The 24,783-nt window shown below is 42.3% G+C and overlaps 2 protein-coding genes across 2 annotated transcripts in view; both read left to right on the plus strand.

Annotated features, from left to right (window-relative positions):
• The window catches only part of MYO5A (myosin VA), an 84,314-nt gene extending 82,539 nt beyond the window's left edge, over positions 1-1,775 (plus strand). The window contains exons 40-41 of the mRNA XM_063142423.1: positions 52-132; positions 1,250-1,775. Coding sequence (XP_062998493.1) covers positions 52-132; positions 1,250-1,402 — 234 coding nt within the window. The 3' untranslated portion in view covers positions 1,403-1,775. The remainder of the gene's footprint in view (positions 1-51; positions 133-1,249) is intronic.
• Positions 1,776-8,047: 6,272 nt separating this feature from the next.
• Positions 8,048-24,783, plus strand: part of MYO5C (myosin VC) — a 58,013-nt gene continuing 41,277 nt past the window's right edge. Inside the window, exons 1-7 of the mRNA XM_063142504.1 lie at positions 8,048-8,074; positions 16,546-16,656; positions 18,228-18,393; positions 19,002-19,146; positions 21,516-21,672; positions 23,203-23,346; positions 24,590-24,671. Coding sequence (XP_062998574.1) covers positions 8,048-8,074; positions 16,546-16,656; positions 18,228-18,393; positions 19,002-19,146; positions 21,516-21,672; positions 23,203-23,346; positions 24,590-24,671 — 832 coding nt within the window. The remainder of the gene's footprint in view (positions 8,075-16,545; positions 16,657-18,227; positions 18,394-19,001; positions 19,147-21,515; positions 21,673-23,202; positions 23,347-24,589; positions 24,672-24,783) is intronic.

Below are 24,783 nucleotides of genomic sequence, written 5' to 3' on the forward strand. Positions count from 1 at the left end.
AAGGCATGTTAGTCAACAACAGAAATACATATGCATCTGTTTTTCTTACAGATTGTGAAAGTGTTGAACTTGTATACTCCAGTTAATGAGTTTGAAGAAAGAGTGTCTGTGTCCTTTATCCGGACGATACAGGTAAAAAACATGTTCTATCTTCCCCCTTTATTGCATGTGCAATTTGTAAAAACACTCTCTCTCTCTCTCTCTCTCTCTCTCTCTCTCTCTCTCTCTCTCACACACACACACACACACACACACACACACACACACACACACCATGGGTGCATGTAAGATGATGATGGTGCTATGCAGGCCAGTGACCCATGCCATGAACACAGGGGCTCTTTGGATGGCTGTGGATTTTTCGTTCTAAATGTAAATCTTCTGAGTGTGAGTGAAGAGCCTGCATCCTGGGTCTTGTTCAGTGGGAGGAGCCTTCCACAGTTTCCGTTCCAGTCCTGCCTGCTGGCAAAACAACAGGGCTTTCACAGAGCCTCAGCTCTAGACACGTTATTTTTGGGTCACGTGAGCAGCTGGCTTGAGCTTTCATTCACCTGACAGTTTTATCTGACCCTGATGGGGGAAGCACCTGCCACTTGTATGCTATGTGCTTCATGAAGGAGAGCATCAGAACTGGCTGCAAAGAAGAGCAGAGCTCCTGGGCTTGTTTCTGGCTGGGTGGCACAGCTGGGAATGTCTTCCTGCCAGCGAGGAGACTCTCCTGTACAGAGAAGAAAGCAAGAGCTCACCACAAAAAGGAGCGATTTCTGGCCACGGAGGGAAAGTCTTGCTTGCAATGAAGAGAAAAACATGTAACAGTTATCAGAAATTTGGGGGAAAGTGAACTTCAGGAATTAGTTCTGAAATATTTCTATGAAAGGACTATTCGACTACAATGTACAGTGACAAGAAACAATTCATTTTGCATAAAGTTTCAACCATTGCTTTTAAGCATGACATGTTTTTAGAACTTTGCTTTGCGCAGTCGCTTAATGCCTGCAACGACAACAAAAACGCATACAACCAATCCAGATAAAGTATATTACTACAGCTTTGAGACTCCCCACCCTTTCAAGTTTTTTTTGGCTTTCTTTGGAAGTAACATTTTTCACTGTCTTCTTTTTCATAAGAGTTTGTTGTTTTATCTATTATTATTTCTTAATTTTGTTTTGCCTTGTTAGCTGTCTTGGATGGCTGTGGTATACATCTTCTTAAATAAAAATATTAATGTGATCCATTCTTATCTTTTCAGCTTCGTATGCGAGACAGGAAAGACTCTCCTCAACTGCTAATGGATGCCAAGCATATTTTCCCCGTTACTTTCCCATTTAATCCCTCATCTCTTGCATTAGAAACCATTCAAATTCCAGCAAGTTTGGGGCTAGGGTTCATTACTCGCGTCTGAACCAAGGATACAGTTAGCTGTTGATCACAAGTTGGCTGCCTGTAATCTTAGTGAAAATGAACCCACTGAGAATCTATGGGGACCGGGGAGTGGGGCTGGAGAAAATATTGTAGATACCCTAAAACGTATTGCAGAAAGCTGGAATGCTGCTTAACTGTCTCACAGCTGAAGGCGGATGGAAACATATACATTTGTACAAATTCACCATTCTCATGCTGAGGCCTATATCAAGTTTTCAGAGTTAAACATTTTTCAATACAGACCTAAAGTGTTTTTCTTTTCTCCCTGTTGGTCATATGCTGTCTTATATTTGAATTCAGAGGTGTGGACAGCCTGTGACTAATAAACCAAGGATAAATTAACAAACCTGTCCCCCACCCCCTGCTGCTGCTTTTCTCGAAGGACAAAATTGGTCAAGAAGAAACTGTTGCTACCCATAGTATAGTTTGTGGGCCAGAGGAAACCATTACTATCTTTGGGGCCACCTGAAGAGCAGTTTCCCCAATTTAGCTAGGTCATTTCACACATTCCAGATTCAGAGTGTTTGCCATTATGTTTGAGGTGGCCACCAATTGCTGTGGCCTGTACACTTGGTGCAATAGATGGATATAGCTGCTCCCAACATGATGGTGATCAATGTGTACACTCAATCCATAATGTGTTTCTGATTCTCATTCTGATAAAGCCGAGGGAGCATTTGAGTTCCTCATAACACATTTCAGTGTAATTAAGTCATATGTGATCTGCTGGTAGACAGGGACCAGAGAGGACAGAGGAGTTGGCGTAAGGCATGATTTTAGTGAAGTATATAAGCATTTAGGGATATCTTCTACATATGTTAGAGACTGGAAATTGTAATGTAAAACTGACACAATCTGTCAGGCGTTTGTCCTGCACAAGCCCCATTAAAGTGAAAGTCTTGGAGAAACTCCATTCACTTCAACGGAGCTTGCACAGTAGAGGTTCAGAGTAGATTGCACCCCGGGAGATAATCTGTCAAACAGCTTCCCTGTTCATGTCAGAGTGGCAAATGCTGAAATATCAAAAAGTTTTTTGGCTTACTATATAGTACAATGTGGCTGTTCATTAGTTAGTACTGTTTCAAAACATATCAAAGTGCTGCTGTGTGCTGTGTTCTTTTAAATGTACAGTAATAATCTTTAGGAAAGAGAAATACAGATTTAAAAAACACACACACAACTTTAATAGTCCAGTCTTTACAGGATTTATGCAAGTGTCGAGAAATATCACTGGTAATAGGAAATGGTAACTAAGCACAAACAACAAACTGGAAGCTGCATAATAGTTGAAATATATTTATTAAAGTATTCAAGACCTTGAATTCAATGAACAAAACCCAACCATATTAAATTTTAGTATTTATTTATCATGTTAGTGTATGTAAACTTTTCGCCTTTTCTTCATTGCCAGATTTGTAATGGCAATGTGTATGTTTTAATATTATTCATTTTTGGATGTGGTTTTTTTTGTTCTTTTTGCGACGGGCGGAGGGGGAGACACACAGTTAAGATGAATCTCAAATGCCTAGCTAAGGGAGGATTTATTTTATCCCCAATCCCCTAAATACCTTAAGACTTTGCTACACGTTCATTATTAGAAATGTAAAGCAACCGCTGATTTTGATCCATGTAAAAAGAAATATTCTGCTTCTGCATCAATAGGAATATTTCACTGGACACATTAAGGACAAGGATACTGCTTGATTAAAAGATTTTGCCAGGATTTCTCACATTGTGGATACTTTGTCAGCTTCACATTGAGGCCAATCCTGGCATATCAAAATGTCTGACAAGCCTCACTCCATGTTTCTGGGCCTGTTTTGTTTTTAAAGAAATATGATTAGTGATGATCAGCTATACAAAGGAAGATATCACATATTTTGACATTGCCACGTGCAATATTTTAATGTATTATAGCGATTGTAATGTATATTTTAAAACATATCTATATGCTGTAAAGGCATATTGTTTAAAATGTTCTGGTACTGGACACAATTTCTTTGCACATTTTTAGAACTATGTTGCTGTGATTTGAGAGGACCAGTGTGTTTCAAGTACATTTTACATGAGAGAGATGTGCAACTGGTATATAGTCACTGATAAAAGTAAATAAAGTGAGCTTCAGTTTTGTCAGTACTGTTCTTAAAAGCTGGTTTGGGTTCTCTCCCCCCAACTCAGCCACGTTTTGTTGAGGGGTTTTGATGTTAGCAGAGAGGTGTATGCTCTTCTGTTGATGGTTGTTTTAGGAATCATTCAGGTACCTACACTCATGCATTGTCTTTTAATTGCTTTTCTTTATTTATGAAAAGGTCTTTTACTTGAATATATTTACTTTACACCTGGCACCAAGTTTACAAAAATGTCTCAACAAGGGTGTTTTCACCCTAGAACTACTTTAAACTGCTCTGTCAAGCAGGCATTCTCTGTGGCTATGGTCAGCTAGGGCAGCTTGGGGCAAACATCTGGGAAGCACAGATGTTGTCTGCCTTAGAGGAAGCCCTGAATTGACCACAGCCTCAGATGGTCATGGCTTCTTTAATTATGATGGAGTACACTAGCTTCTCAAACTTTCAGTGGATTCCTAGTATATCATGGGAAAGATGTAATACTGATTTTGGAGACAGCAGCACTTTTAAAAATTAAAACCCTACCTGAAACAACCTCCAGTATTCTCCTAGCAACCGTCTGAATTAACTGGAATTCTGCCCTTCATCTTAGTGGAAGAAACTTATCTCAAGAAACTTGACTACTCCAGAAATGATAAATGTCCCCCCCCCATGTTGTTTACCTGTAAAAAAAAAAAAAAGAAGCCTTACTGTACCTTGTTTACTTCCAAAGGTGGTAGATGTTTTTAGGCATTATCCTTATTTTCAATCGCCTGACAATATTACTTTCTATTACATTGAAATTGGATGCTGCTTCACATGCTTTAAAGGAAGATGTTTCTAAGTTAACTAGTATTTTGTAATTCATCCAGTACTTTACGTAACAGTATTTTACATGCACTTTTCATGTTTAGTGTTGGTACATAATATAAATCATTCAGTTGAGTTGTTCAGGGTTAGATTCCTTAAAATGAATACAATTTTGGTTGTATTTTTTTTCCTTTAAAGCATAGTTATGCTCTTTAAATGTGGAAATATCTTAATTTTTTTGTTGATATGATATGGAATAGTCTCTCCAGTGCTTAAAAAATAATTTTGAGAGCCCTTTGAAATATACAGATCTGAAGTATTGCACACAAATATTTACCTCATTAGCGTTCAGATTCTCCCCCTCCCAACGATGAGTTCCATGTTTCCGCAACATAATCTTGTGTCCAGAGTTTTGCAAAATGCTTCTTAAACTCCAATCTGGGATGGAACTTGACAAATATTTAAAGTTTCATTTTATTAAATATTAACTGATGTTTGGAACCTTGTGCACAATTTTAATGCCCTAACTAGTCAGTGGAACGTATTTGCATGTAGGTATACACAGGATTGCTCTCCTAGCCTTCACAAGGACTAGTATACTGCACTCAAAATACATTTGCCTCAATGTAACTATGTTACATGCATAGTTTACATGTGGAACATGAGGAATAGCTACTGTATGTGCACCTCTCCCCACCCCACCACACGGAAACCCATCATGATGTTAAAAAGGGAATCATATGTAGATTGGTGCAGTGGATCTGTACATCTGTTTCCATGTGTCCATGGCCTTGTGCACATGGAAACGGCCATAATGGCAATGCCCTGCAGACATCCAGTCTCTCCTTGAGGCAGAAGGCAGCCTGCATCTGTGGGGAAGATCCTGGCAATGCTTCTGCTTCTGTACAAAGAATCATCTGTTTCGGGGTGGGTACTTTGGACATAAGTCCCCTTGATTCCAAACAAGCTTTTCTCCAGGTCTGCTTGGGATAGTAGCCTTTATCTTTAAGTTTGTTCCATATCTCAAAACCACCAGCATTTGAAAGCTGAAGGTCTCTTTCATTTAAGATTTGAACACATTTCAATATACCACATAAAGATCCTTCGAAATTACTATTTTTAAACTGGTAATTCTTTTTGAAGCAAAGCCTTTGACAGTAGGGTCCCTTCCCCCTAGATATTGCCACAGTGCTTAGATGGAAACCAAAATGGTATCAGAATGACATACGATTGGAACTGTCATAGTGTCTGACATTGTACTTAGTAAATGTATGCTACATAAACGCTGTATCTTAGCTATCACTGAAATGTCCAAATAAAACAACAACTGTTAAGTCTTCTTTGTCTCTTTTGTGAATAGACAATTTGTGAAGTGATCAATGGATATTCAACATATGGTACCATTTTATGCATATCTACTTAGAAGTAAGTTCTACTGAGTTCAATAGAATATACTCCCAAGTATCTGTCTGTATAAGATTGCAGCCTTAGTCATGGAAAATCCATTAGGGAAACAAAACCATGGAGAATTCGAGTCTAGCAAGTAATTTATATGGCTGAAGGCATATATTGCTGTTGCACTGTAGTAGCTTCCCCCCACCCTCCCAAAAATACACACACCCCATGTTCCAAAATGTCTGTGGGGAACGTTTTTAGCACTGGAAGGAGGAATGAGTAGGCTTAATCAGGTTTTAGGGTTCTAGATGAGCCCGAGATACTCACTTCTCATATTAGCCAGTTTTTACAATAGCTAAGAATACAACTTTTGCATTGTTTGAATTTTAAACTACAGCAATGTTCTTTGGGAATTGCATATTTTTTCTGTTTTATATATGGTTGCATATTAAAAACAAAACAAACCCTAATAGCATCAGAGAACAGGTCTACCATTTCTGGTAGATCTGGTGACTGAGCAGTGATAAGGCCTGGGCACCATGTCTACCCAAACAGGTAAATTTAGCCTCTGAGAAATTTATATACCAAGTCTATCCCTCTGTTGTTTCTCAGTGGGTAGACCTTGAGCCTCATCACATGGGGGAAATCATGTTTCCTTACCGTTGCTTCTCTGCCTGGGCCATTTTGATCGCAATGCTTCTGCACACAGCAGGAGATAGTGGCAACTTTTGTCTCAAAAATAATTTGCATTTACCAGGGTCTTTTTTTTGGTGCACTAATAAGGGATGGAAGGTGCATGGGATGCAGACGACGTCGTGAATAGGAACAGTGAAAATCCGGGAGTGTCCACTAACAAGCGTGCAATAAAACGCTTGTCTGATGACACCCCTGGTGTCCAGACAATGCCTCTTCACCCACCGCTGAAACCTTCAGTTCTTTCCATGACCACCCCTGTAATGGCCATTGGGGCCAAAGGCCATTACAGAATTAAATGGCATGATTAATAGGAGGTGAGGTGAGGGGGGGGAGGTGACCTACTCAACTTGCACTCTATTCCTAAGTTCTGCTGTGCAAGAAACAATAGATTCAGGTATTTTCATGAGATTTCTTTATTGCTATAATAGATAAGAAAACACTAATTTCTGTGGAGATGCCTGGCACATTGTCTCCGCTTCAAGACCACAACTAGGAGAGAGAGAGCGCCCACTTGGATCTGCTGTAAGTGCTAAAAATGGTTCTATGATCCGGTATTGTTGGTGTTTTAGGGAAATGCAGTTGGGGCTTTGAAACTGACCGTAGCAGCAGTGAAACTGATCATAGCAGCAATGATCAGTTTCATTGGGACTCTTAAGGAGCTACCATCAATTTCACACCTCCATCTGCCTTTCTCTAAAACACCAACAATACAGGACCACTCAGTAGAGTTGTCAAACAACTACTCTTAACGCTCCACAAGATGGGAAAAACAACCCTGGGCTGTTTTGCAGGACTTGTGTAACCCACACTGGCCTGGTTCAGACAACCCGCTAAACCATGCTGCTTAACCACAAAATGGTTACGGGATTAACTATAATGCATTCCCTTAACCATTTTGTGGTTAAGCAGCATGGTTTAGCGGGTTGTCTGAACCAGGCCACTTTCTCATCCACAGCCCTTGCCTCCTGCAATATGGGGATAGTAATGATGGAAAATCACTTCGACAAAGATGGGCACATTAAGGCCGTAGCTAGACCGAAGGTTTATCCCAGGATCATCCCGGGGTTTGTCCCTGCCTGAGCACTGGATGCCCTGTGTGGCACTTAGATGAACAGGTTTGACCCCAGGACAATCCTGGGATAAACCTACGGCCTTAATGTGCCCATCTTTGTCGAGGTGATTTTTCATATACGTTTCTTTTGAGCACGTACTTTTTATTCTGTAATTTGATTTGTCCGCCGCCCCGAAATCCTTGAACGGGGAGCGGTATATAAATATTGTGAATAAATGATGGGTCTCTCCGCTCCCTCCTCCTCCGACCCTTTGGCCGCCCGCCTCCCTCACCACCACCGTGCGGGAAGGACGAAGCCACAGCCCTGAGCAAACCTCCCTCCGAGGAGAGGGGAAAACGCCGGGCAAACAAACGTGGCGCTACGGCTGTGGCTCCACCTCTGCCAAGGGCCACCGCCGGGAGGGCACACGCCAGAGGAGCCGGCTGAGGGACGCACCTCCCGCGCCGGCCGACCGACTGCTCCTTCGCCGCCGCCGCCGCCGCCGGCCTTCCCGCCGCCCCTCCTCAGCGGGGCTCCCGGACGAGGCGCCTCTTCCCGAGGGCCCCCATGGCGCTCGTCGACCTCTACACGCAGGTAAAAATAATAATAATAATAATAAAAAATAATCCCCTCATATGTGAGGGGAGGAAGGAGAAACCGCTCAGCCCCAGTTCTCCTGAGAAGAGTGTTGGTTTAGAGAGCAGGAATGTGGGGATGGGGACCCGGCGGCCCCTTCGGCTCCTCCGCCACCACGACGCCGAGCCGGGGCAGGTGCGGCGGCCGCGGCTCTGAGGCGAAGCGGCCGCAACTCCCTCGGAATCCCAGCCGCCACTGGGGGGCGCGGAAGGAAGGAAGGAAGGAAGGAAGGAGGGAAGGCAGGCGGCTTCGCACTGAGGAGAGGGGTTGGCGGGAGGCTGAGGGGCGGCGGCGAGCCGCTGTGTGGAATTCCAGCCTCACTTTGGAGTAACCCCCCCCCCGTACGCGGTGGGGTTTACTCCCGAGTAAACGCGCCTGTCGGTTGGGTGCTTTGGACAACCGCCGCCACCAAACCGGGGGGAGGGGGAGGGGTGAAGACGCCTCTCCTTTCGTTCCACCATATGTGAGGGGCGGAAGGAGAAACCGCTCAGCCCCAGTTCGCCTGAGAAGAGTGTTGGTTTAGAGAGCAGGAATGTGGGGACGGCGACCGGGTCGGGTCAGGTGTCAGCGGTTTCTACACCTGCCTCCCCACCCCACCCCATCGTCCCGGGATCATCCCTGTGCATCCAAATGCCACACAGGGGATCCCGGGAGCAGGCAGGGACCATCCCTCCATTTTCCTGGGATCATCCTTAGGTGTAGAAAGGGATGACGGGGACATCCTGCGAGAGAGGAATCTGGTCCCGCCTGCTGGGGAGGGAGACGGGAAAGTTCGTGTCCTTGGCTAAACCAGGCAGGCGGAATGAGGAAGGGCCTCTTTGGGCCTCTCTCTCAGACACCTCAGATCTACACCAAGCAGGATATAACACTTTGAAACAGTTTGAAAACTGTATAAGTAGTGTGCCCTGGGCCTAAACAGTTGTCACTACTGTTATAAACCATTATAAAGCAGTAGTGTTGATCCTGCCACACCCACACAGTGTTAAAACTCCCTCCGAGCATTTTTAAAACACAACAAAACATGTACAATAAGGCAACTTGGGAATTCAATGACTGCCATCGGTTGTCAATATCCTATTTTACAATGCAGAGATTGCCTCACCTATGCTCTATTCGTTTATCCTAGTGTCTTTGTTTCCTGTTAACAAATCTTTTCATAATTGACCATGAGGCTGTGATGGCTTCCTTGTGCTAACTTAAAGCAATTTAATAATAATAATAATAATAATAATGAATTGGGATGTGGGGAGCACCAGCAAAACTATACCCCGAACACAATCTAACCACGCACATGAAACTGACCACTGAAATTGAAGATGCGCTTGCTGTCCTGTCACATTTATTTGGGACTAAAGTCCAGTGTTCTTAATGGGATTGAATGGTGGATTAATATGCATCAGATGGGTCAGTGAATGAAATTTAGGGCTGCAATGAATTGTATCCAATGCTAGTCCTCCGAGTCGATTCATTGAAATCACTGGGGCCTAAGTTAGACTAAGGGTTCACCAAGCAGGATATTCCACTATGACCTAAGGTTTATCCTGGGATCATCCAGGGTTTGCCCCTGCTTGAGCACTGGATCCCCTGTGTGTCACCTAGATGAACAGGTTTGACCCCTGGACGATCCAGGGATAAACCTTAGGTCTAGCTATGGCCCCAGAAAACGATATATAAAAGGCAGGAGCCACACTACTGCTTTATAGAGATATTGATGTGCACTGACAACTGTTGGGGCCCATGACACATACCATATACCGCTTTCATTCCACTTTCATAGCGTTACATCCTGCTTGGTGTAGATGTGTCATGGGCCCCAACAGTTGTCAGTGCACTTCAGTACCACTATAAAGCAATAGTGTAGATCCTGCAGTGCACTTCAATACCGCTGTAAAGCAGTAGTATGGCTCCTGCCTTTTATACACTGCTCTCATACTGCTTTCATAGTGGAATATTCTGCTTGGTGTAGATGAGCCCTAACATGAGGCAACTCTGTCCCAAGTTGCCTGGAAGTAAGTCTTAATGAACACAGTGGATTTACTTCTGCGAAGATATGTATAGAAGGGCTGTAAGTGTTGGCTGTTTGGGTTTTTGTTGGTTTAATGTCAACTGCAAAGTTGAACTGAAGAGAAACACACACACACATGGGTGGCCAAATGTAAAAGAGGTCATGGTTCTTGCACCTTTAATAGTTGTGTAGAAGACGGAATTCATTCCTAAATTTACTCTTCTACACAACTGTTACAGGTGCAGGAGCCTTGTCCTGTTTTTCACCTGGCCACCCTAACACACACACTTTAGAGAATGCTCATCTGCAAGAGGAGTTGCAAAAATAAAGTTGGAAATAATAACCACCCAATAAAGTTCTGCAAATATTGGCATGGGGATCAGAGAGGAATGAGTGCCCAAACTATCCTAAAGAGGCTAAAAAACATCCGTCTATGAGTATTGTTAAATGCACTCTACTTACTTTTTGTTTGTTAAAAATATTTATCTTAATTTACAATAAATAGAATACAAAAACATATTAGAATGACAAAAATAGTACATATACATAGCATTTATAGATTTATTTTATACAGATTCTAATGTGATTATCTTTTTCAGTATATCATTTTAAACCTCCACATTGATAATTCACTATTCAAAAGTATACTAAGCTTCCAAATCTGATCTTAAAGACGTCTATAAAGTTTAAAATAAAGGAAAAGGATTACCATGAACTGCACTTCATTTTGAATCCCCCCCCCCCAAATTCCAAAAGGTTCTTAATCCTCCTGAAATATGTATATTTGAATAAAATAGCCCCAGGTATTTTCAGCATCACATCAAAATAACATCCTGAAATTTACTGTATTTCAGAAAATATATCTCAAAGTTTCACAAAGTAAAATCATGATGAAATACAATAAAACCACACACTAAAACTATTATAAAATGATAATATATCTCATTAAAATAAGCCAGAGTAGCTGGCAATGCCACCAATCTGGAAAATGCCTGGGCGAACATATTTAGTTGCTGGCAGAAACACTCCACCCAAGAAGGCAACCTGATCATGAAAGAAAGATAATTCCACATGGTGGTCATCACAATGGAGAAGGCCATGATTCTATGTGCATCCAATCCTAAAGATCAAACTGTTTTGTGATTCTGGTTTGTGGCAAATTGTGGTACACAGGAGCAGGGCCAATAAAAAAGTGATAAGATTTAGTTCCATTCCTACTGGAGGAACAATGATATCTTCTATTCCACGTTGCTGGAGAAAAAACATTCTTCTGGGTTATAGACCTGCTCACAGCAGCTAGGGACAAAACCTTCTCAGGCATCTTTTTGGAATATTGGTTCATTTTAATTGGGCATGTTGAAGTACTTAATATGATTTATGAGACAACCAAGAAGAATTGATTTCAATATGTATGTGTCTGTCAGCTTTAAATATGAAATTTGCACTCAAGCATTAGGTATCCTACTTACTGTTTGCTCATTAATTAATATCTGCGTTCATTGATTGCCTTCTTCAAATTCTATTAAAATATGGAGTTTTAAAAGACTGGAAACATTTTTCCAGAATTTGGGAGACCTAGGCCACAGCTAGACCTAAGGTTTATCCTGGGATCATCCAGGGTTCGCCCCTGCCTGAGCACTGGATCCTCTGTGTGTCACTTCGATTAACAGGTTTGACCCCTGGACGATCTAGGGATAAACCTTAGGTCTAGCTATGGCCTCAGTGAGGAAAGGCTAGCTGACTCCATATCTGCCCTCTTGCTTGTTTACTTTCTCATAGGTATGTGGTGTTTTCCACTTTCTATTGGAGGTGTCATGCAACCATGCTGTAATGTGTCATCTAGATTTTTGGATTGATTTACATTCATCACTCTCTGAGTGGCTCAAAGAACCTCCAGCTTGGGGTGGGGAAGGGGAGGTTGGGTGTAACTCAGTATGAAAGTAAACTCTTTATGTTTACTTGTAAGGCAGGGCTCACTGACCTGTAGGTGGCTCATGACATTTACCAATGGAGGTACCTGGAATAGTCTGCCTTATTTCTAGACCTGGTTAGAATTATATTTAGACAAAAGCATTATATGACAAAATGTGAATGGATACATATGTAACATACAGTGCACCCCAATTATATTTTCTTGCTCCATCGAGTGTGCAGGAGCTTCAATGCAAACACAGAGGCCCTTTCTACACCTAAGGATTATCCCAGGAACATGGAGGGATCGTCCCTGCCTGCTCCCGGGATCCCCTGTGTGTCATTTGGATGCACAGGGACGATCCCGGGACAATCCCAGGGGAAAAGGCAGGTGTAGAAACGGTCAGAGTTTTTGCTTGTGTTAAGGATGACCTATTAGCAGCATCCATATGGCTCGCATTGAGTATGGATCCTTGAGGAATGTCATCTCTGTGAATTCCTGTGCAAATGTCCAGGAATTAATGTAAATAGAACCATTCCTGGGTGTATGGCTAGAATAACATCTGTGAAGGAAAGAGGGTCACTCACATGGATAAAGGAACTATGCAGGTGGATCCCAAATGTATGGCATACAGGTCCCCCTCTGGTACACTACTCCTGAGAAATACTGTGGCTGTTGCTTGCATCAGTCAGAAAATGTTGTTTGCACCAATTCAGCTGGATCCAGAAGAGTGCAGTGTAATCTTGCATACTTATAAAATGACTTCACATTGCAATCATGACCACTGGTTCCTGTGTAGTCCGCCTTAAAATTCCCATTTTGCTCAACGTCTGTTTGTTACTATGGGAATAGTTGGTTTAATGAAATTATAATATCCTACTACCTCTGTGCACACTGATGACAAATATGATATACAGCTTAAATTTCAGCCTGTTTTATACATCAGTACCTGGACTACTTGTGTGTGAGAATAACTGCAGATTTGTGATTTGGCCTTTGTGCTCATGTAGCCTTGTTCTTTTGAATGTTGCAATCTTTTTCAGCAAAGGGCTTATACACACTTTGCTACCAGTTCAGCAGCTGGCATGAGAAGGAATAATATGCTTTAAGCTGAAGTGCTCTCATGCAGCAGTGACTAAGTGAAACCGTCTTCCTTTGAATAAATGGTTTGAGCCAAGTGGCTGTGTGGGAACAGTGGATTATATAATTGGAGAGGGAAGCTAGCCAGCAGCGTGTGAACCTCTTTGTTTAGAAATAAGAGAAGGCAGAGTTAAGTGGATAATATTTTTTGTACTATTCCCTGCTGTATTGGGATCAATGTTTTTCAACTTATTCACAAGTGATCCGGAATTAGGAATGAGCAGTGAAGTGGCCAAGTTTGCTGATGACACCAAATTATTTAGGGTTGTTAAAATTCATGGAGGATAAGGCTTTTAATGGCTACTAATCCTGATGGCTATATGCTATGTCCAGTATCAGAGACAGTATGCCTACCAGTTGCTGGGGAACATGGGCAGGATGGTGCTGAAGCACTCATGTCCTGCTTATGGGTTCCCCATGGGCCGCTAATTGGCCACTGTGTGAACGGAATGCTGGACTAGATGGACCCTTGGTCTGATCCAGCAGGGCTCTTATGTTTTTATGTTGTTGTTAAGACCTGGCTGAAGTTTATGTCTTAAGGAATAAGACTCCTGAATGACATCTGTGTCCTTCAGTATAATGGCCTCTGCAACAATTTTTTGAATGGGAGACAGTACTGTCAGGTGCAAAGCTTTGAAAATAACAAAGGCAGTGGTTGAGTAAGTGAGCACAGTAATAATCTAGCTTTCTTCTTGTCTGCCATGGAATAATGTTGCACTTATGGATATCTATCTACATTGTTTGCTAGTTCACAGCAAAGCGTGGTTTCACCTTTGCCTCATGAATGGCCACAACCCAAGAATCATAGAATCATAGAACAGTAGAGTTCAGGGTGGATTTGTTTTAAATCAATTTGATTTAAATCATGATTTAAATCACTACTCAGAAAGACTCGATTTAATCATGTGACTTCCCCCCCTCCCCAAAAGTGCACTCTATTAATTGAATTTTTTGAAACTTAGCACTTAAGAGGTAAGGGGTTGATTCTGTGTACATAGATTTGCAAAGGAACGATGGGATTGTGATCTCTGCAGACAGAAATTCACAGTTTTGAGAACTGTAAAACCAAACATCTGTGATAATATCTTCTAGATAGAAAAAATGCCCAATAATCTTACAGAAACCTCTGGAAGAGCATGACATTGTGAATGGATTAATGGAATTCATTTACCAAAAAATTTAAACATTGCATGAATATACAGCCTCATGCTACATAATTAAAAACAAATCCTTTATTTCATGATGAATAACCTTTGGACTATATCTTAAATAGAAAACTATCTTTAGATAGATTTTTCCTCAAAAAGCATTTTATTAAAAAAATCCGATTTAAATTTTAAAAAATCTGATTTAAATAAAAAAAAAATCTGATTTCTGGAAGAACAAGAGCAGCTTCTGCTGGCTCAGTTGGATGAGGTGGAGAAGGAGATTGCCAGGAGAAGGAAGAAGCATCAGGCCACACTCTCTGAAGAACTCTTTTCTCTTGAAAGTCTCATCCGGGAGATGGAGAAGAAATGTCTTCTGATAGAGTTGGAAGGGGCCTATAAGGCCATGGAATCAATACAGGAATCCTCCTTAAAGCCTACCTGACAGATGGCTCTCCCGCTGCATCTTAGTGTGGGAGAGCCCACGACCTCCCTAGGTCATTGGTTCCATTGTCGTACTGCTCTAACAGTCAGGAAGTTTTGCTGATGTCCATCCAGAATCTGGCTTCTTGTAACTTGAACCCATTAGTTCGTGTCCTGCACTCTGGGATGATCAAGAAGAGATCCTGGCTTTCCTCTGTGTGATGACCTTTCTAGTATTTGAAGTGTGCTATCATGTCTCCCCTCAGTCTTCTTTTCTCAAGAGGGGAGCTCAGACTCAAATGCCACGCAAGAGTGGTAGCCCCTTTTGTTGAAACACAGGTCTGCCCGTAATCATGTATGGAATGGGAGGTAGGGGCTGATTTTAAGAGCAGGAGGAGCATGAAGGGTGAGTGAAAGGGGCTGAAAAACCACCTTTCTCCATTTGCTTGCCTCTTTAGAGCCACCCAGAGAGCTTCGGCTATGGGGCAGTATACAAATGCAAATAATAATAATAATAAATAAATAAATAAATAAATAACAGCCTCTCATCTACAGGCACTTGTCTTCCCACTGGCCTCACTTCTGGAATCAGAGCTAGGATTGGGGGGGGGGAAGGAGTTCTAATATTGGACTTGGAAGGTAATCTGCAGCAGGGAGTGTTCAGTTTTTCTCAGCCACATACTCCTCTTGCTCTTAAAATGATATATGATTGTGACAGATGCAGGTTTAAATCTGTTGATTTGCCACTATCTTAAGCTTGAGCTTAAGATGCACCTGTATAAGAATGTCTTTTTCTAGAAATAGAGGAATTTGTGTCTGTTCAAACGATTCCTTTTGAGCAGCAGGATAAGTAGGGATATTTAAATTTAATGTACAAATTCAGAAGTAAATGATAGTTCCAGCTGCTAGTGTTGGTCTTACGGCACATTTATTGTCCATTGATTTTAACAGAAGAACTTAACGTGACTAAGGGCTCATCTACACCAAGCAGGATATTCCACTATGAAAGCGGTATGAAAGCGGTATATAAAAGGCAGGAGCCACACTATTGCTTTATAGCAGTATTGAAGTGCACTGCAGGATCTTCACTACTGCTTTATAGTGATACTAAAGTGCACTGACAACTGGTGGGGCCCATTGACACATCTACACCAAGCAGGATATAACACTATGAAAGTGGTATGAAAGCAGTATATGGTATGTGTCATGGGTCCCAACAATTGTCAGTGTACTTCAATACCACTATAAAGCAGTAGTGTGGCTCCTGCATTTTATATACTGCTTTTATACCACTTTCATAGTGGAATATCCTGCTTGGTGTAGATGAACCCTAACTCACTTTGATTTAAATTAATGATACATAAAGCACTCAACTTTGGCTGGATTATGCCCAGTCAGCATTATCTGCTTCTTGTTTTTGCATCTTTGTAACTTTTGCAGCATCAGACATTCTATCAAATTTCCCTTTGGAATTCACTGCAACAAGGACCTTTTCTACACCTGCCTTTCCCCCCAGGATCATCCCTGGATCATTCCTGTGCATCCAAATGACGCACAAGGGATCCCAGGAGCAGGCAGGAACGATCCCTTCATTTTCCTGGGAAAACCTTTTGGTATAGAAAGGGCCCAGGTTATTAGTGAACAAGATAACTATTAGCTTTAATCTGGGTATTTGATGTGGTCATCATGCTTTTGAATTGTTGGTTGCACATTTTATTGTACTGCGACCATTTGAAAACAAAACAAAAACTCCGTATATCTGTTAATAACTAAAATGTGTCATGTTTTTGCTCTGTTATCATAGTACAACAGAGTTTGGATCCCTGATAATGAAGAGGTTTGGCAACCTGCGGAAATTACAACAAACTATAAGACCGGTGACCAAATACTTCACCTACAACTAGAAGATGGCATGGTGAGGGGAAAGAGTTGAAGTTATTGACAGTTCTGTGATAATACTTGCAGACATAAGGGACAATGCCCTATACTATTGTTGCAGCTCCCCAGGTTCTCTTGCACTAGCAGATCCACAATAACCGTGCAAAACAAGCAATGCTCTTTTCTGGAATGGAGCAGGCCAGCAGAACTTTGCTGCTAGTCTCCAGATGTTTCTGAAACCACCATTTCTCATGACGCTATTGGTCAGCTATACTAGCAGCTGGGCAAGATAGGATACTGCCTGTTGAAACATAGACACTGACATGTTTGATTATCTATCTTGTCTGGTGTTGTGTCTGTCGGACTCCTGCCTGGTTCTCACTTGCTCCTGGGTTCTGTCATTGTGTGCAAGTGGAGGTTTTTCGATACGAACTGCACATAAATGTAATGAGTGTGGGCTTTGAGTAGTGTCACTGTTGGTGTGTAAAAGCAAGTTTGGCATCTTAAATAGGGTGACCATATGAAAAGGAGGACAGGGCTCCTGTATCTTTAACACTTGCATAGAAAAGTAAATTTCAACAGATGTCATTTGTATATATGGAGAACCTGGTGAAATTCCCTCTTCATCAAAACAGCTAAAGCTGCAGGAGCTATACTAGAGTGACCAGATTTAAAAGAGGGCAGGGCACCTGCAGCTTTAACTATTGTGATGAAGAGGAAATTTCACCAGGTTCTCCATATATACAAATGACATCTACTGAAATTTCCTTTTCAATACAACTGTTAAAGATACAGGAGCCCTGTCCTCCTTTTCATATGGTCACCCTAATCTTAAAGTGCCCACACATTGTAACAGGAAAGCTTAAATTTCAAGGAAGATAAAGCACATTACATGTGCTTGGATTAAAGAGCTCCCTGAGTCACTGCAGTGTTGCCTTGGGGCTGGAGAGCAGAAGGGGAAGCCCATTCTTCTACCAGCCAGGGCACCAAGGGAAATTGGGAGATTACGGTCCCTGCCTCTCATGGCAAGAGGAAGAGCAGTCTGGTGTCCCCATCCATTGGCCAGAGAAGGAACTGCTACTAGGACCTTGCATCCCCTCTGCTTGCCAGAAAGAACACTCTTCTCCAACGGCCTGTCACCCTGGGACTGTAGAATAGAACGGAAGCATGCTCTGGCCCCATCCACATGCCAGAGGACTAACAGTGGCTGGGTTGGGTGCATGCACTTCGATTCGTTGTCCCACCTGTTCCTTGAAAGCTACCTTGAGTAGGGTTGGAACAAATTCTATTAATTCCGTTCCAGTTGTGTTTTGAGGATTGTCAGACATCTTTCGTTCCTTCGTCCTCTCAGACGGAATCAGAGTCATTTTAAGAATGTACGAGGATTTTATTTCACTTGCGCAAAAGTTAAACCCTAGTCCACAAGCCCTCAGAATCAGCGCGACTCGGGGAAAACTGGTCTGCTGTGGAATCCGCACTGATTTGAGTCAGCTGCAGATTTATCCAACACCCCCTAGCCTTGAGAATTATTTAATTGAAAGCCAATAGCTACATCTTCAAAATAAATACATATTGTCAATTTTAATTTTCTGTTTCCTTTACTAATAGGAATTAGATTATCCAGTCGATCCCAGCGCTTTGCCTCCTTTGCGAAATCCAGACATACTTGTGGGCGAAAATGATCTCACCGCACTTAGCTATCTTCATGAGCCTGCTGTCCTACACAATCTCAAAGTCCGCTTTGTGGAGTCCAAGCTGATTTATACCTATAGCGGTAAACAAAAGTTCACACTCTGTCTTAATTATCTACAAAGCATGTATATTATTATTATTATTATTATTATTATATTTATATTTACTTGTATCCCGCCTTTTGCCCAATACTGGACCTCAAGGCGGCCTTACAAAGTTTAAAACATTCATTGTAAAACCTAGGAAAAGAAAAGTACAAAAATAATAATAATAAAAAAACCATAAACGTTTAAAATACATGACAAAATTATAAGTCATTAACATAGATGGAGGACCAGATTATTCTCCAAAGGCCTGCTGGAACGAAAAAGTTTTAGCCTGCTTCCGAAAGCCCATCAAGGAGGGAGCCAGCCTAGCTTCCCCGGGAAGAGAGTTCCAGAGCACCGGAGCAGCCACCGAGAAGGCCCTCTCCCACGTTCCCACCAAGCGCGCCTGTGAAGATGGTGGGACTGAAAGAAGGGCTTCTCCAGAAGTTCTCAAAGCACGGGCAGACTCATAAGGGAGAATACGGTCTTTCAAATAACCTGGACCCGAACCGTATAGATGTATGATACATCTCTTATTTGTATTAAGTACCCACACAGCACGTATGATATATCTCTTATTTCTGTATTGCTTATCATCCCACAGGAATAATTTTAGTTGCAATAAACCCTTACAAACAGCTGCCAATATATGGAGATGCCATTATCCATGCCTATAGTGGTCAGAATATGGGGGATATGGATCCGCACATATTTGCTGTGGCAGAAGAAGCTTACAAGCAAATGGCAAGGTAAAGTAGGTTGCACTATACACACACACACATTTAAAACTTTTATTTGCATTGGACAAAAAACTTTCATTAAAAACACTCAAGTTTATGTTTTAGTAGTCAGCCAGCATAAATTATCATATTATTTATTTATTATTTAGAGTATTTTTATCCCGCACCTCAGCCCAAAAGGCTCTCAGAGCGGCTTACAATTGATCATTAAGACAGTCCTTGCCCTCAGGCTTACATTCTAAAAAAGACATGACACACAAGGAAAAGGGGATGGGGAGGGAAGAGGGAGAAAATAAGAAGAAATTAAGGAGGCTGTTCAGGCTGGTGGGAAGGCTCTGCTGCCCCCTCTCATCTCCCAATGGAGGGGCAGACCAACAGCTCCTTCTTCCCCACATGATGAAGATGACAGTTAGCCCTGTGTGTGTGTGTGGGGGGGGTTTCCAACTGAAGCAGACTGATAGTCTCTGCCTGCTCCAGTCTCCTTCGCTGCTTCCTTACTTATTATGAGGAGTGATAACAAAGCAGTATGAATAAAAATTGTGTGACTAAATCTAGATGCATTCAAGCCATCTGCACTTTCATGATTGTCCACTGGCCTAATTTCTTGGCCTTTAGCATTAGAAGTACAAACATTGATATTTCCTTCTGTTACAATCACACACATCCATAAAAAGCGATCTTAGTAAAATCACAGCAGCAAGAAGTAAGAGCAAGAGTTAAATTATAAATAAAAATATATAGGGCATGTTTGCTAATCAGTGCAAACACCACTTAATTGAATCTATGCATTCTTCAACAGACACTTATGGAGAATGTATAGAAAGTAGGTTGCACTTTAAACGTGCACTTTGATTAAAAATGTGTGGCTTTTCTTTCCTAAACGCCTATCCCTCTCAAAAGGTTTGCAAGGATGCAGGAAGGCTCTTCAGAAATCAGTCAAGTGATAAAACAAGTTACTTCATTGATTCCCGAGGGAGCTCTAGCCACTAAATTACATTTCCTAGGATATTTTGGGGGAAACTACGACAGTAAATTGGTATAACCTTGATATTTTATTTTATTTATTTATTTATTTATTTATTACATTTTTATACCGCCCAATAGCCGAAGCTCTCTGGGCGGTTCACAAAAATTAAAATCATCATAAAACAACCAACAAGTTAAAAATACAAATACAAAATACAATATAAAAAGCACAACCAGGATAAAACCATGCAGCAAAATTGATATAAGGTTAAAATACAGAGTTAAAACAGTATAATTTAAATTTAAGTTAAAATTAAGTGTTAAAATACTGAGTGAATAAAAAGGTCTTCAGCTGGCGACGAAAGGAGTACAGTGTAGGCGCCAGGCGGATATAACCTTGATATGACTTTGGATCAGATTTATTTATTTATTTATTTATTTATTGCATTTTTATACTGCCCAATAGCTGAAGCTCTCTGGGCAGTTTACAAAAATTAAAACCATAAAAATCATTCAAAATATAAAACAAACAGTATAAAGGCATAATATAAAATACAATATAAATATTAAGAGTGCAATCCTGTGCATGTTTAGACAGAAAAAAGTACAACTCCCAGCATGCCCCAGCTAGCCACTGTAGATAACATTCACCAGATCACTAATAGCAGATCTATATAAAGTAGGGATGTGCTCCGCTTCTAATCGGACCGGAGAAGCAGGAGCGGAGCGGGGGGCTTCGCCTGCCCTTAAGGCGGAGGCGAAGAGGATTGGGGGGCCGGCGGAGCGTGGCGGAAAGGATCGAGGTGAAGGCGGATCCTTCGCCTCGATCCGGAGCTCCGCCGGAAAGGTAAGTGGGGTTTATCGGGCCCTGCCGCTGTCACTGTCGCCCATGCGGCGACAGCGGCAGGGCCCGGTAACCCCCCCGCCCTCCTCTCCCTTACCTGCCTCCGTCTGCAGTCCGTCAGCGTCTTCAATTGAACCCGCGGTTCCACCAGGAAGTCTGGGCCGCTTGCGGCCCAGACTTCCTGGTTGAACCGCGGGCTCAATTGAAGACGGCGACGGACCACGGACGGAGGCAGGTAAGGTCCCCCTCTCCCTTGGTCCCTTACCGGGCTCTGCCGCCGTCGCCGCATGGGCGGCGATGGCGGTAGGGCCCGGTAACCCCCCCTATGGGGGGGGGAAACGGAGCTCCGATCTGGATCCGGAGCTCCGAGTGGAGCAGAGTGGGCACAGGCGGAGTGGGGGCGGGGCGGAGCGGCCCGATCCGAAAATGGCGGATCTGAAAGTGAAGCGGAGTGGGGGGTCCATGCACACCCCTAATATAAAGACATAGATGGGTTTTTTTTTTTTAAAAAAAAACCTTTTCCTAAAAAATAACCTTATTTGAGCATTGTATTGTCTTCTTGCTTTAGGAATAACAAGAATCAATCTATTATTGTCAGTGGAGAATCAGGAGCTGGGAAAACAGTTTCTGCGAGATATGCTATGAGATACTTTGCTACGGTCAGTAGGTCTAGCAGCAATGCGCAAGTAGAGGATAAAGTGCTGGCATCCAATCCAATTACAGAGGTAACTTACGGGTGGTTCCGTGAAAGGATGAAATTGTGTACTAATTTATTCAATCATCTGATTCTAACCTGCTCGCAACCTGTCATTGAAATTGCAACACTCTGCCTTCTGCCTTGGAAGGCTGTTCTTAAATATTTAGAACCGTTTACAGTTCTTCAACATTGCAAAAGTGTTTTGTTTGCCTGCACGCCAAGTATAAACTGCACAAGTTTGGTGCGTCAGTTGCAAAACGTTTGTCTCATGTGGTCACAATTGACTCTTTTCGATGTCAAAGGTTTATAACTTTTGTTTCCCATCTTAGCTGTTGCAGTAACGTTTCCTATTGTGGGCACGAGTAAGTTTTAGTAAGCAGTGTAACTCCATGAGCTGCTGTGGGGAGGAAGTGGGGCAGACAGGATCGGGCATCGTGGTTTCTGCACCAAAGCAGGAACACAGCTGACGTTGCAGCATTGACGCTGCAAACCAGCAAAAGGGAGACTAACTCAGTGGTAGGGCACTTAGCTGGTATGTAAGAAATCCCGTAGAGATTGGGAACGGTTCTCTAGCTTGTGTCAGATCACATGTTTTCTTCCGTGCCCTTTCACCTTTCTTTGCAGGAAGAATGAACAATCTTGCAGGCACAGGGATGGACAGACCTCCCCCATGTTTTATTCAGAACTGATCACAATAGATTAATTTTGTGGGCATCTGCCAGACATCTGAAATTGTTCCATTTTTAAATGGATCCATTCTGAATGGGTGAGGCTTCTGGGTCCTAGTGCCCTCCAGATAATGTCATGGGAATCATCCCAAGCAGCTGTCACTAATGTTTTTGCCCTTCCCTACCTGAATAAGGCCTACCACCACCACCATCTTACTTTGCATTGCTTCCTGGAAGGGGGTGGGGCGGGCAGCAAAGAAGGTCCTATCTAGGTCAGGAACAGCACTAAGAGGCTTTGCATATACCTGAGAGAGCGCCTTCTCCCCTAACAACCTGCCCAGTCACTGAGGTCATCCGAGGGCATTCTCCTGGTGGTTCCATACAGACCCATCCTCCAATTGGAGTCCACCAGGGGAAGAGCCTTCAGCGTGGTGGGCCCCCTCCTATGGAATTCCCTGCCTCTGGAGGTCAGGCAGGCACCAATTTTGGATTCCTTTCGGTGCCTCCTGAAAATGTCATTATTCCAGGAAGCCTTTCCTTAATGACTAGCTATGGTTTACTGTACATTTTGCTTCTTTTAAAATACATTTTAAAGTGTTTTATTCTGTTTTTATTTTATTTTATCTTGTACACCGCTCCGAAATTTTCAATGGGGAGCGGTATATAAATATTGTAAGTAAATAAATAATATTCCCGTACATGCGCATCCAGGCATCATGGCAGCTTTTAAAACACTTGAGTTTTCAAACAGGTTTGGGCACCATAATACAGCATCCAGCTTATGTGTATGGATAGATGGAATTGTCTACATTTGAAAATGGCACCTTCCTGAATCATTCTTTTGTAAATCCACCTATGTATGTAAATTGAAACGATTACCCATTTTATAGGCTGTTGGTAACGCTAAAACCACACGCAATGACAATAGCAGTCGCTTTGGAAAATACACAGAAATCAGTTTTGATAAGCAACACCAGATCATTGGTGCCAATATGAGAACATACCTGCTTGAGAAATCCAGAGTGGTCTTTCAGGTTAGTAAAATTCAGCAGTGAAATTAGAGGGTGTCCTCACTAACGTTAGACAGATCACGTTCAGCATATTACTCTCCCTATTAGTATATTCTGTCTTATTTAAATTACTGCAGTTCTGTAGACAATGGGATTCCTCAAACTATTAAAATTCTGGAGGAGCAAATTATTGTGCTGTTTAATTTCCAGGTTTGTTTCAGACAGGGTTCAAGCAAGGTACCTCAAGGTGAGCTATTAACCCAACAGATGTCTGGGTGAAGACTGAGGGCTTATATACATAGTTCAGCAGGGGCAGCTGGGTCTGCTTCTTCAACGTGTACAGCTGGGTTTTTTTCGTCACAAGTAACCCCTTGCTCCTGAACAAATCCTGGGTGGAAGGGTCTTCTAGCGGCCAGGTGGGCATTCTAATGACAACTCTGAGCATCTCACCTGGTCTTTTGCCACTGTTGCTCTGGAGTGATGAAAAGAGGCCTGGGGTCAAAGGGGTTATTTGGGACTTCAGGCAAGGCTTACCTGCAATAGGACTCCTCAGGTTGCCCCACGTCTCGTGTGGGAGTGAGGTGTGGTGAGGGATTGAAACCCTCTTCCTCTAAAGAGGTCTCCCCTAGCCTTGGGTTTAGCCAGGAGCCTGACATATACTGGGCAAAAGAAAAGGTAACTTTCAGATAAATAAATAAAGAAGCTATTTCTGCATGTTGATTTCCAGGAAAGAATTTAGAGAACCGACTTCGGGGTTTCTGCGTGCAATTTTTCAATTAGTATCCCCCAGAGGCATTATTATTGTGCTTGCCAGCTCTTGTTAGTTTTTAAACTGAGGTAGTTATTAAAGCAACAGTTCTGGCAAAGCACACCGTATTCGGAAAGTCTGATTTGGAGAGGAAGTACAATTAGATCCATTGCTGTCAGACAGGCTGCTGAGCAACAAAGTTTACTGTTAGGCTAAAACTCTGTTGCACTGAATTTTACATGTAGTTAATATCTGTAGGATTTCATCTTCCTACAACTGTAATCAGCATTCTATCTCCAGAGCCAATTCCGTAGTCAGTCATGTAACTTGGTGAGCAATGCCCACTGAGGTGATGGGTTTCCTGTCCCCGATAATATGTATCACAGCTCACATGAATCTATTCATACTCTTGTCATGTCAGTGAAATGGCCAGGAGGCCCAGAAACTGGGGCAGGTTGTCTGCTTCTATATTTTAAAACTGTTTTTGGCTTTATCATTTGTTTCCCCTTTTGTTGACAGTCAGAGAATGAAAGAAATTACCATATATTTTATCAGTTGTGTGCATCAGCTCAGAGACCAGAATTTAAACATCTTAAGCTGGGTATGTCTCAAAAAAATCACTTAATTTCATCTTTTTGTTCCTCTGTTTCAACACGTTGACACACAGGCTTCTAGGCAGAGGTGTCTCCTTTTGTTTTTAGTGAGATCTTACA

This window comes from Elgaria multicarinata, chromosome 16 (genome assembly GCF_023053635.1).
Source record: "Elgaria multicarinata webbii isolate HBS135686 ecotype San Diego chromosome 16, rElgMul1.1.pri, whole genome shotgun sequence".
NCBI classification, from domain to species: Eukaryota; Metazoa; Chordata; class Lepidosauria; order Squamata; family Anguidae; genus Elgaria; species Elgaria multicarinata.